The sequence below is a fragment of the Aedes albopictus genome, chromosome 3, assembly GCF_035046485.1.
Source record: "Aedes albopictus strain Foshan chromosome 3, AalbF5, whole genome shotgun sequence".
In the NCBI taxonomy this organism is placed as follows: domain Eukaryota; kingdom Metazoa; phylum Arthropoda; class Insecta; order Diptera; family Culicidae; genus Aedes; species Aedes albopictus.
The window spans coordinates 73,092,843-73,106,875 of record NC_085138.1 but is presented as its reverse complement, the minus strand read 5'-3'; the positions used below and the strand labels follow the sequence as shown (position 1 = coordinate 73,106,875).

Sequence of the window (14,033 nt, the reverse complement as noted above, 5' to 3'; positions counted from 1 at the left end):
CTTTGCGTCCGGATTCTAACTGGACAATGCTTTAGTTTACAAATCGTAGCTTTGTATAATGAAAGAAGTTACCATCACACCCGTAGACTTCAGGATCTGAACTCAAGAACAGTTTGGATAGCCTAGGATATCCTCACTGATCTGACACTGTATTAAACATTCATAAGACTTACTGGACATGATAGAATAAAAATCGTTAATTTGTGTAATTAGAGGAGTTACTGTCACACCCGTACTCTTTAGGATCTAAACTCAAGAATAGTTTGGATGACCTAGGATATTCCGACTGATCTGATAGTGTCTATAAAACTTTCAGAAGACTTACTGAACATGATAGTTTACAAATCGCAGCTTTGTATAATGAAAGAAATTACCATCACATCCGTAGACTTCAGGATCTGAACTCAAGAACAGTTTGGATAACCTAGGATATCCCGAATGATCTGATTCTGTCTATTAAGCATTCAAAAGACTTACTGGACAAGATGGATTACAAATCGTAGCTTTATATAATGAAAAAGGTTCCCGTTACACGTGTAGACTTTAGGATTTAAACTAAAAAACAGTTTGGATGACCTAGAATATCCCGACTGATCTGATAGTGTCTATTAAACTTTCAGAAGACTTACTGAACATGATAGTTAACAAATCGTAGCTTTGTATAATGAAAGAAGTTTCCATCGCACCCGTAGACTTCTGAACCTGAACTCAAGAACAGTTTGGATAACCTAAGATATCCTGACAGATCTGATACTGTCTTTTGAACATCCAGAAGACTGGACATGATAGATAACAAATCGAAGCTTTGTATGACGAAAGAAGTTACCGTTGCACGCGTAGGCTTATGGATCTAAACTCAAAAACAATTTTGATGACCTAGGATATCCAGAAAAAATATTCTGCATCATATTCTACCCTTTCTATGCTGTTAAGCACTAAAACCAGAGAAATGCGTAGAAAAAACTTTATAATAACGCTTGTAAAAAATCCGGCTTCAAAGGGTTAAGTGAACATATAGCCTTTCAGTACACTTTGGTGTACGAGAAAGGTAAAAGGACCCTTAAAAATGCACATGCTATCTTTGAACAAGAGTGTAACTCGAAAACGGTTTGTCCGATCGGTTTATGGTTTATGGTGCTAATAGAAAGACAGACAGAAAGTTGAAATTTTGTTGCAATGTGTTTTAATGATACACACCAGTGGTGCTCATCCTGCGGCCCGCGGGCCGCATGCGGCCCTCCAAGCCTTAAAATGCGGCCCGCGGAATTCTTAAAGACGAATCGAAATTTTTGAACGATTATTTGAAATAATTCGTTGAATTTATTAAGAAATCAAACAAACAAAAAAGTTCTGATCAAGTTTCACAGTGTTGAACGCAAATTAAATGATAAATAAACTAAAAGAACAATCCGTTCTGGTAAGATTCGATATCGCAACTCCGAAATATTTTGGCATTTCAGCTACAAGCTTATAGTTATTTATAAGTGGTACGAATCAAATGAAAGTTTGTAAAAAAGGTAATCTTGAATCATTAAAAAATTAGTTGCAATTTTTAAGCGCAATCAATGCAACGCAGCGAATATTTCACATTTCGCCTTTCAGAAGAACATAAAAACACAAAGCACGAAGTTTTTGACAAAATTCTCAACAAATCTCAACTTGGTTGCCAATATTGTTTAATTTTCACTGTTTGTTTAAATTTCTATTATAAGACTCACATATTTTTCGAAACAAACCTTACGAATTCAATTTGAATTGTTCAAGCGAAACTCCTGAACGAACTTAAAGAAAAAATCTCAGGCGAGATTCATAAAGCGTCTCCGGTCCCCTTTTGGAGAAACTGTTGGATACATTTTTGGGAAAAATCCAGGAAACATTATTGGAGAAAAAATTTAAGCAACTCTAAGCGAAATATATGGAGAAACTTAAATTATCCTGGAGAAAATAAACCTGAAGAAACTCAATGAGAAAGTTGTGGGGATACTGCATGGAAATTATAGGAACATCTCCTAGAAAAATGTGCTGGTGCCACTCTAACAGAAATTTCTTAAATAACTTTAGAATAAATTCCTCGAGCAACAAAAAGAGAATTTTCAGGAGTAACTACAAACAAGATTCCAGGACCAACTGCATCAAGACACAAAAGATGCCTAGAACGCCTGAGGAAAATTTGAACAATAAATTTGAAGCAAGTTATGCAGCAACTTTAGAAGATAATGTTGAAGAAAATTCCGGAAACAATTGTAATAAATCTAATTTTTGAAGAAATATAATGATGAAGTATTTTATCAATTTCAGAATAGACTTATGGAAAGAATATACTAAAATCTTCAAGAAACTCCTGAAAATTTCGAAAAAATCCGGAAGCTATTCTAGAAGAAATTCTTGGCAACGATTAATGAGGAATTCCTAAAGTAACTTTAGGGCAGTTCCAGAGGCAAATCTAAGAGGAGTTCTTGGAGGTGCTCCAAGAGAATTCTAGAAAAACTAAAAGAAACTTCAAGAAATTTCTCGAAAACCTTCTGGAGCAACTCCACAAGAAATTTCAGGAGAAAATCCAGCAAACCTTTTTGGAGCGACTCAAAAAAAATTCTTGTAATAGCTGCTTGACAAGTTCTTGAAGTGGCTTCAAGGCAATTCTAGAAGCAACTTCTAAATTGTTTGTGTGAATTTCTATTTTGAAGCTCAAAAGTTTTTCTCAACCAAACTTATGAATCTAAATTGAAATCCACGAAGGGCAATAGATTATAAAGTTTGGCCCTTACACAAGTTCTGAACAGTTCAGGTTTTTAATAAATATGCTTTAGAATTGTTCTTTTTGTTGTTTTTGTGCATCGATGTTTTATGCGGCCCGCAGGTCGATCCCGAATTGCAAATTTGGCCCGCGGTATCCTCCAGCCTGAGCACCACTGAACACACTGGATCGAAACGTTTCACCCAGATCGCACCTTTCATACCCAACCCTTAACCATAACATGTCATGTCCAAAAGCCTAACCTTCTAATCGGTTGTCGTCCCGTGTGCCCGAGAGCGCTGTCAGCTGAAGTGAAACATATTACCTATACCCGATGAACGCGCGCGCGATGTCATTCTAACGCATCCGACCGACATTTTTCCCTGGCCTTTTCCAGTTTTCCCCCCTCTTTTTACATACAGTCGAGACTCTTATAAGATCACTGGTCGGGGGGCGCAATAGGAATCCGCTTAATAGGAGACTAAGAGCTTATGGGATTTCGGCTTTTTGGGGGTGTGGCCTATTATCTCGGGTGTGTTAGGAGTTAGCGCAATACTTTCTTCGGCAAAGTTTTAGGGCTTGATAAGATCTACCATTTAGAACTTTGGTTCATATGAATAGTTGGCAAATTGGCCGCTAGAGGGACCATCAACAGTTTGATGCTAAATTGCACTACAGGAACCATATCAGGTTGTCAAGCAAACGTTACGATATGCGACAGCTCGAGACCCTGATACTTTGGAAGTACAGTGTCTTCGGGAAAGTTGTTGGGTACGCCAATAACTTACTGACGATGTGTTGCGAAGTTCGAAATTCCTCCACTGGGCGGCGCTAGTGAGCAAGTGAATTTTCAAAACCTCATATCTCAGAATCCCGATAACTTAGAAAGTTGGTGTCTTCGGCAAAGTTGATCAGTATGACATGAAATTACATATAAATAAACACTTGTTCCGCAATTCTGCCACTAGGTGGCGTTAACCGGGTTTCTCGTCTTTTTGACTTTTTTTTGGGTTTTTCGGCTTGGCAAAACTAGTGTCGCTCCCCCTGATAACTTAGAAAGTTGGTGTCTTCGTCAAAGTTGATCAGAATGACATAAACTTACATAAAAATTAACCCTTGTTTCGCAATTCTGTCACTAGGCGGCGCTAGTGAACATGCAAATTTTAGAAATCTCATAGCTCAGAATCCTGATAACTTAGAAAATTGGTGTCTTCGTCAAAGTTGATCAGAATGACATAAACTTACATAAAAATTAACCCTTGTTTCGCAATTCCGTCACTAGGCGGCGCTAGTGAACATACAAATTTTAGAAATCTTATAGCTCAGAATCCTGATAACTTAGAAAGTTGGTGTCTTCGGCAAAGTTGATTAGTATGACATAAACTTACATAAAAATAAACACTTGTTTAAAAATTCTGCCACTAGGCGGCGTTCACCGGTTTTCTCGTATTTTTTTTTCACTTTTTTGGGGTTTTTCGGCTTTGCATGTTCACTAGCGCCGCCTAGTGGCAGAATTGCGAAACAAGTGTTATTTTTTATGTAAGTTTATGTCATTCTGATCAACTTTGCCGAAGACACCAACTTTCTAAGTTATCAGGATTCTGAGCTATGAGATTTCTAAAATTTGCATGTTCATTAGCGACGCCTAGTGACAGAATTGCGAAACAAGGGTTAATTTTTATGTAAGTTTATGTCATTCTGATCAACTTTGACGAAGACACCAACTTGCTAAGTTATCAGGGGGAGCGACACTAGTTTTGCCAAGCCGAAAAACCCCAAAAAAGTAGAAAAAAAGACGAAAAAACCCGGTAAACGCCACCTAGTGGCAGAATTGCGAAACAAGTGTTTATTTTTCTGTAAGTTTAGGTCATACTGATCAACTTTGCCGAAGACACCAACTTTCTACGTTATCGGGATTCTGAGATATGAGGTTTTGAAAATTTACTTGCTCACTAGCGCCGCCCAGTGGAGGAATTTCAAACTTCGCAACTCATGGTCAGTAAGTTATTGGCGTACCCAACAACTTTCCCGAAGACACAATCCTTCCAAATTATCAGGGTCTTGAGCTGTCGCATATCGTAACGTTTGCTTGACAACCTGATATAGTTCCTGTAGTGCAATTTAGCATCAAATCATTGATGGTCCCTCTAGCGGCCAAGTTGCCAACTAATCATATGAACCAAAGTTCTAAATGGTAGATCTTATCAAGCCCTAAAACTTTGCCGAAGAAAGTATTGCGCTAACTCTTAACACACCCGAGATAATAGGCCACACCCCCAAAAAGCCGGAATCCCATAAGCTCTTAGTCTCCTATAACGCTCACCCCTGTCTAGTAGGAGTTCGTTTAATAGGAGTCCGTTTAATAGGAATTCGTTTAGTAAGAGACTCGACTGTAATTCAAATAACCTACATTTTACGTACGTGAATACATATACATGAGTGTACATACATCCAGGCGCACCACCGGCCCGGGGCCTGTTTTTGGAAGTAAATTTTAATTAAACACAACTCTCCTGTTGCGAAAACGCCAGCGGTGTCCGTACTGTGACAATTTCGCGCAGGTATTGTTTATTGTTGTTAGGCAGTTGCAGCGGCTGCGGTGCCGGCGGTGGAGGCGCCTGGTGCATTTGATGATGCTGTTGCTGCTGCTGCTGCAACGAGGTCGGTGTGTGATTTTGCAGCGAGGTTGGCGTGTGCTGCTGTTGTTGGCTGTGACTGCTACCGCTGCTACTGTGATGGTCCGTTGGCAGCTGTAACGTTAATTGTGACTGATTTAGGGACTGCAGCTGCAGGGGTGTCGTCGGCTGCTGTTGCTGCTGCTGCTGGGACACCGGTGATATCAGCGGGAAGGGCGAGGTGGAGGACGTTTTGTAGTTGGTGCCACCGTGGTCGATCTGGGCGTAGATCGTCGGCTCGTCGAAATAGTTGTAGGCCGGAGGGGGCGGTAGCTTTTTCAGATGATTGAGGTGATTTTTATTGCTATTGTCATCGTGAGGTATTGCTAATGCTAATTCCGCGTAGTGTACTTCGTTAGACGGCTGCGGGGTCCCATTGGTTCGCCACCAGGTGAATGAGTTCGAGTTGATTAGTGTGCCGGGCCACGTCGAGCATGTTCGTGTGCGGTGTGACGGACCAAAAACGAGAGAGAGAAAAGACAAAGCAGAAAATGTCATTAGCTAGATTCACGGGTGCTGCACTGGTTCAGTTGGTCAGTGTGATACCTGCCGACCTGAGAACCGAAACGAGCTTTATGCGACAAAAAATGTACTTAGTTTAATGGACGCTTGTTTGAGATGTTAGGGTGTTCTGACTAAATTTATAGCACAACCAAGCTTTAATTTTTGAAAATCTTTTTGTTTAAATCTAGCATAATGTGAACATAAAAAACAGTTTATTAGGCAAGGTTTTCGGAAAAATCATCTTAAATTTTCTCCTTGTATAATAAGATATATACGCAATCGCTCCTGTCATTCCCAGTACATCAAAGCCCAATCTTATATAATGTTTAGGTTATCTAAGGGCTGCGTATGTAGCAGCACTATATGACAGTCTGAGCACGGCTACCCATTCAACTAAAACTAAGTAGAAACACATTTGAGCCATCCAAATGAATGAATTGCTAAAATTAGTAGAGCCAAAAGAAATTGAATAAGAATGGTAAACCCAACCATAACAATTTAACAATTTGATGTTGTACAAACGTTTCAGCAAATATTATAAATCAGCCTTCATTTGAACAAAATCTGAGCATAAGAGGTAAAATCCTTTGTTTACCTCATAAACATCTAATTTTGGTGATTTTATTCAGCCTTAAGCTGATTTGAGGTTCTTTGAAAGGCTGTTTAAGTGCTTGATATGCGCTTAATCAGTAATCAATTAAATTTATCACTTGTGGAAAAATAGAAATAAAATCGCTTTCGTGAGCCTATTTTTACCTTGTTGTATCTGAATAGTCAAGAACATAAGTTGAACTAAGCCTGTATTAAGGCTGAAAAAGCGATATGGACTTCACGAAAACATGCTTGGGTCAGTTTTCAAAAATTGTTTGATTAAAGGCTGAAAATCAGGTGATTAATTCTGCATGTTGGTGTATGCTTTAAAACTGGTTACTCAGATGAAGAACATTCTAATCAACTTGATATTCAGCCATCTATGTATTGCTGACTAAAGAAGTTGAACAAGCCATACTTCAGACCAATATTCAGCAGTCATTGTGTTCAGTTTCTGACATCATTAATCAGCCACTGTTCAGCTAATACTCTCATTGTTCAGCATTTATTATTACTTGGGAATCTCATCAGATGCATTTAATGAGTGATACTGAAAAGTAGCTCTCAGTTTATTCTATTTGTTTCCCATTATCCATTTCAGTGTTCTGCGGAGAAATGTCTTGAAATTTTTCCGGACAGACGTATCAAGATTCAAGACAGAATTGTTCTCTCCCCGTTTGCGAGAGAGTTGATCCTTTCAAGATTCTCCTAGTAGTCTTTTGAAATATGACATTTCATGACTGGATGGCAAATTTGAATCAACTTTATATCCATCATGTAAATTCGAGTTGGTTGCCCACGGTGTCAACAAACCTATCTGACTAGGTGCGTAGAAATAGTTCAATATCTATCGTCAATCTCAACTCGATGATGTGGATGAGAGGTAAAGTCAGTACTTCTCAAAATCAGCGGACCAGTTCGATATTTTACATTCACATGTTTAATCTGTCAATTGTGTTCTAGCGATTGCTAGCTCGACTTTAATTGCGATAAACGGAACGCTCCTTCTATGTGCATCCAAGTGAACTTAAATTAACATGTTTTTTTTCTAAGAGTGAGCGGAATCATGGAGGAGATCGCAGTAAGTCGTGGTTGCGAACGGTCGCGTCTGTCAAGTTAGCTCAAGTATTTTTTTGCCTTTCTCGTACACTAAGTGTACTGGAAAGGCTATATGTTCACTCCAAAAATGACTTTTTGATAGAAGGCCCGGAGGGTCGAGTCACATATACCAATCGACTCAGCTCGACGAATTGAGGTGATGTCTGTGTGTGTGTATGTGTGTATGTGTGTATGTGTGTGCGTGTGTGTGTATGTGTGTATGTGTGTGTACAAAAAACTCACATCACTTTTTGGCAGTAAACCTCAACCGATTTTAATGACCGATGGTTCATTCGACGCGGCATATAGTCCCATTGTTTTCTATTGAAAATGGTTCAGATCGGTCCAGCTGTTCCGGAGTTATGGCCATTTAGGTGTTCCAGACCGGTACGCCTGGGAGGGGCCAGACATGAAAATGCAACAAACCCATGCATGCGATATATCAAACCCCGGCATTTTCGATCATCTGATGAACGGTAAGCAGGAAAATAGTCTCAGAACATATCAGAACCGTTAGTGTTCCGGAACCGGTTCCAGATGTCCCGCCGGAAGTGGCCAAATATAAAAGAGATCCAAACCCATGCACGCGACACATCAAACAGCGGCATTTTCGATAACCTGATGAACGGTTAGCAGGAACACAGTATCAGACCATATCTGAACCGGTAGTGTTCCGAAACCGGTTCTAGGTGTCCCGCCGGAAGTGGCCAAATATAAAATTGAACATATCTCATTCATGCGACACATCAAACAGCGGCATTTTCGATAACCTGATGAACGGTTAGCAGGAAAATAGTATCAGACCATATATGAACCGGTAGTGTTCCGGAACCGGTTCTGGGTGTCCCGCCGGAAGTGGCCAAATATAAAATTGAACATAACTCATTCATGCGACACATCAAACAGCGTCATTTTCGGTAACCTGATGAACGGTAAGCAGGAAAATCGTCTCAGACCATATCTGAACCGGTAGTGTTCCGAAACCGGTTCCGGATGTCCCGCCGGAAGTGGCCAAATACAAAAGAGAACCAAACCCATGCATGCGACACACAAACCTCGGCATTATCGATAATCTGATGAACGGTAAACAGAAAAATTGTCTTAGACCATATCAGAACCGGTAGTGTTCCGGAACCGGATCCGGAAGTCCCGCCGGAAGTTGCCAAATATAAAAGTGAACCAAACCCATGCATGCGATACATCAAACAGCGGCATTTTCGATAACCTGATGAACGGTTAGCAGAAAAACAGTAGCAGACCATATCTGAACCGGTAGTGTTCCGGAACCGGTTCCGGGGGGTCCAGATGGGTGAATGAAAATTTTTTAAGGAGTGATAGAGGATCATAAATGGTGAAAAAAATGTGTACGCATATGGTTAAATCTCAACCGTTACGTAGTAATTGAACTTTACATGTTTTTAACTTTGCTTGCCTCAAACTGATTATTACTTGAAAACGGTCAATCTTATCGCAGCTTTTTAACCCTCATTCGAAAGTTTATTTAATTTTCTACCAAAGAAGATCTTTCAATCTGTTGGTTTAGTTAAATGACTTAGTTTACTAAAGCAAATAAGCTGGAAAGAATTGTTTTGCCTTTCTCGTACACCGAAGTGTACTGAAAGGCTATATGTTCACTCCAAAAACCAATTTTAGATAGAAGGCTCGGAGGGTCAAGTCACATATGCCAATCAACTCAGTTCGACGAATTGAGATGACGTCAGTATGTGTCTATTAGATTGGGTCAACGTTGTATGGAGAAAACTTAATTTTGATCGCATCAACCCGGAATAAAGTTTTTTCAATCTGTATTAGCGTCCAAATCAATTGTGCAAAATTTGGGAGCGATTGGTTGCGGCCTTGTATTCCGCCTTGCGATTGAAATTGGTATGGAATGTAGTATGGGAAAACGTACTTTTCTGCATTTTATTCAAAATTTGAATTCTTTTGTCTAACACCATGTAACTATTGACGTTAAAGTATAGCCTAGGATAAGCCGAAAAACTTTGCCGAAGACCGTAAAGTGATCTCGACTCTCCACGGTGTCTGGTAGAACAAATTTATTACAAAAAAAATGGGCATCGCTAATTTTTACGCTACGTGAAAGTTGACGCTACCAGCTTTCATTCAAGCCCAACATCGAAATATTCCATCGGGGGAACTTTTTCATACAAAAATTGGGTATGTTTGTTAAGTAGAAATTGGGATTAATTTGGAACCGTGCATTTTGTATGGGGAAAAACAGTATTCTGAAAAAGTTGTTCGGGATCCCTCGGTGGATTTTTTTGAGGGACCCTGCAAATGAAAGCTGAAAGCCTCTATTTTTGAATAGCGAAAAATTTGACGATGCCTATTTTTTTGTTATAAACTTTTCCCATACACACGCCGTGGCTCTCTCTTTCGCTAAAAACTTGATCAAAACAAATTATTTTTCTTTTTGTTTCTAGAGCAAGATGTAGTCGTCGTCTTAATACACTTCCCGTAATAACACAAAGAGAGGATCGATGAAGAGAAATCGAAAATGCCAGTTAGGCCTCAATGAAGAATCAGTGTCGAAATTTCAATCGCAATGCAGAATACGGGGACGCAACCAATCGCTCCCAAATTTTCACAGCCTGAGGGCATCCCGGGAAGGAGTTCCCAAAACCCCTGCTCCCACTTGGCTCCGTCTCTGCGGGGACGTGAGCACATTCGGTGACGCCAAACCGGCCAATAGCCAGCCCCATATCCCAACCCAATACAGTCCACTGCGGTAAGTATCCAACAGCGTCTCAAAATTCAAGATGGCGACTGATTAATGGAATTTGTGGACTTGAAACCAAGCAGTATGGGTATATTTGATGTGGGGAAGAAATCTGGATTCCAAAAATGACAAACAGAGTATCCAAGATGGTGGTCTAAAATCCAAGATGGTAGCTCAAAACTCAAAATGACTTCTGTTTAATGGAGTTTTAGGCTCTAAAACCATGCAATATGGGTATATCTGGTATTGTGACGAAGTCTAGAGTCCAAAAATGACGATTAAAATATCCAAGATGGCTACCAAAATATCCAAGATGGCGTCTCAAAATTCAAGATGGCGGCATAAACTTCAAGATGGCAGGTGTTTAATGAAAGTTTAGGCTCTAAAACCGTTCAATATGGGCCTATTTGGTATGGGTAAGACAACCGGAATTCAAAAATAGCTACCAGAATATCAAAGAAGGCGTCTCAACATTCAAAATGGTGGCTGTTTAATGAAGTTTTGGACTCTAAAACCATTCAATATGGGTGTATCTGGTATGAGGCAGAATTCTGGAGTTCAAAAATAGCGACCAGAATTTCCAAGCTGCCGGACTTCAATCCTAAACGGCGGCTCAAAAATTAAAAAAACAGATAAACGATATGATCTCTGATGTCAAGAAATGAATTTCTGTTAAATGTATGAAAGTGCAATATTCATCAACATGTCACTTGAGTTGTGTTGAAATGTGTTTTCGAAGGCACGAGAAAGGCGCCATCACCGCTAGGTGGATTAATTAGGGTTTTTTTCTCTCTAATCGGATGCCTCCCAGCAAAAATATTTTTGAATATTTTGTAATATTTTTAAGAATTCAAAGCTTTATCCATCCATTGTGTGAAAAAGCAGACATTGGTGGTGGTTACGGAAAAAGTGGTAGAAAATCTTGTGAAATTGTGTTAATGGTGTAAATTGCTGGTCACAATGGAGGAACAGAACGATGGGCAGGTTCGACACGACGGGAATTGCCAATCTGGCAAAAAACTGCTCTGAAGAAGGCCCCTGAATCAAATTGATAAGGCACTGGATATCAAGGAAAACGAGGAAAAAGGGGGAGGAGCCGATAGGAAGCGAAATGCTGAATGTCGAGGTGAAAGCAAGGCGGAACCGTGTACTCCAGTGATCGGTGAAGCAAAAGGGGTTGTTATGCGGTGAGAGGCCAGATGGACAGAATCTGGAGATCGTTTACGGGGTCATTTTTTAAGCAACCAACGAAAGCTCTGTGAGTTTGAAGCGCAAAAGCTTTGAGGATTCCAGGATAGCGAAAGTTCCGGCTGGCGTAACCAAAGCAACAGCAGAAGAGAACATCGTCACAAAATTATGGGAATGAAATTAAAACGGCGAAGTCATCAGGTATTGAGTTCATGCAGAGTCCGCACAAAGGTAATAGCAGCACAAACAGCGGCGCATATCGTGCAAGGCTTTTGAAAATCTCGGAGGGGAAGAGTATCATAAATATCCTGATGATCAAGAAACGACGGCATACGAGGGAGCCCCCGGATGTGCAATTTAGAATCAACAACGATCTGAGCGAAACGGAAAAATGAGAAGAATTCCGAAAATCTCGGAGATCCTGGAGATGAGGAAGTTCCGGTTATTGAACCTTTTTAAAACAACATGCAGAACTTCATGAACACAATTGTCAGTTGAGCACTCACAAGGTGTTCCCATTTGGTGAGTTCGCTCCATGCTTTTTGCTTTATAGCTACATTTTACATGACCATTATGTCGAACCACATATAATTTCATATTAATCCATTACTTAGTTATACTAAACCCCATACCATTCATGTATCAAAATCCCATCTTTCTATTCACGAGGGCGTCGGTGAGTCGCTGGCATCTCGATGAATAGATATTATCCTCTTCCTAACTATGTATCCCTTCCCATCCACAAAACGTATTTCTTATCGTTTCAGAGAGCGAGCAATGGCGCTTAAACCTAGGCTTGTTAGCCAGGACACAGTGTAAATGTCTGTGCCCCATCCCTGGAGCAAAAAGGCCCAAGGAGTGACAAAATCTTTTAGCTACGTCACTCCCAACGTTGGTGTTTAAATATACTAAAACATTTACACTTAAGACCAACACATTTACATGATACAAATACAGTTACACAATCTGAATCTTGTCGCATCACTCGCTTATAGTGAATCCCAAATCAACCCATTCCAAATATCCAACTCCTTGACACCTATGGGGCGCCGGTGAGTCGCTGGCCTTTCATAAAGTAGGTGTCATATCATCACATCCTTTCCTATCCTCGTAACGGAGAAGATGGGCGTGGCCGGCAATGGAAGTTTTCATGTCTTTTTGCTTCAACCTCTGATTGGATAGCTGTTTCTTCCCAGATAGCATTCCATAAGCAATTAGAAAAGAAGTATTAAAGTTTTAACATGACAACTTCCAGTATGCAATCTACGAATTACTCCGTTACCACGCAACGCAACGCAACGCAAGAGTGAGCGGAATCATGGATGGAGTTCATGAAAAAAAAATCTGTAAGCAATCTTCTTAGAATGAGTTCTCGAAAGAATTCCGTAAGAAATTCTTGGAGAGTTCCCGGAAGAAGTTCTAGGAGGAATCATGGAAAGAGTTTTCGAAGGAATCCCGGACCGGAAGGTGCTCGCGAAAGACGTTTCTAGAGGAATCCTGGAGGGAGTTCACGAATAAATCACGGAAACAGTTCCTAAAAGATCCCGGAATAAGTTTCCGGAGGATTCACGGAGGAAGTTTATAGATGAGTCCCGGAAAGAGTTCCCGTAAGAATCCCTGAAGAAATTTCCAGAAGTATTTCTTGAACGAATACCAAGGCGATCTTTTATAAAAAGTAAAGACACTACACCGTCTTCAACCCAGAGGTTGCACATACTGAATCACAAACATGGACCAACGGACAACACATGAAACATACAGTGGTCCTATGAATAATTTTCCGTATGATGCAAAACTTTTACCGACTGGAGCAGGAAACCCACACTCCGAGAAATACGAAACGTCTAGATTCTAGGCCCTAGACAACTGACGCCGCGCACAGCACGGCCACGAAACCTACAGGAGGATTACCGCATGGATATTTAAAATGAATCTCATAATATCCTGAAGAAATTCCTGGAGGAATTTCTTGAGGAGTTCCGATGGAATTCCGGGAAGAGTTTCTGAAGGAATCTCATACGCGCCAACTTGGTCAAATTATTGGGGGACAAGGCCTGTTTTTTTCTGATTTTTTGTATGGGAAATTTAAAAAATCGTCAATTATTGGGGGGCAAACCTATGCTTGCCCCTCCTAAGTTGGCACCTATGAGGAATCCTAAAACGAAGTTATGTAACAATCCAGGAAAGACTTTTTGATGAATTCCGGAAGAATTGTCTTGTGAAATTCCTGGAAGGATTCAAAAAAAAAAACTACTGGTGTAATCTGAGAAGAAAATTCGTGAGGAACCCCATGAGGAACAATTGGGGTAATCTTAGGAGGAACTTTTGAAATAACCCCAGAATTCAAGAAATCACAGAAGGGTTCTGGTTAAACTTCCAGGAGTAATCCGAGTGGAAGTCTTTTTGTTTAGGTAGTCTTGGATAAATTCCGGATCCTGGAGGGTTGCCACCAGCAAAACATAAATCAATACACTTTTTCACGCATGTGAACCCCAAATTTTCA

General features: G+C 40.2%; 1 protein-coding gene across 2 annotated transcripts in view; it reads right to left on the bottom strand.

Moving 5' to 3' along the window:
- Positions 1 to 6: 6 nt before the first annotated feature.
- The window catches only part of LOC109399785 (synaptogenesis protein syg-1), a 611,559-nt gene continuing 597,532 nt past the window's right edge, over positions 7 to 14,033 (bottom strand). Inside the window, exon 11 of one of the 2 annotated variants that reach the window (XM_062860224.1) lies at positions 7 to 5,772. In XM_062860224.1, coding sequence (XP_062716208.1) covers positions 5,233 to 5,772 — 540 coding nt within the window. In that variant the 3' untranslated portion in view covers positions 7 to 5,232. The remainder of the gene's footprint in view (positions 5,773 to 14,033) is intronic. The other variant, XM_062860225.1, reaches the window with a different exon arrangement.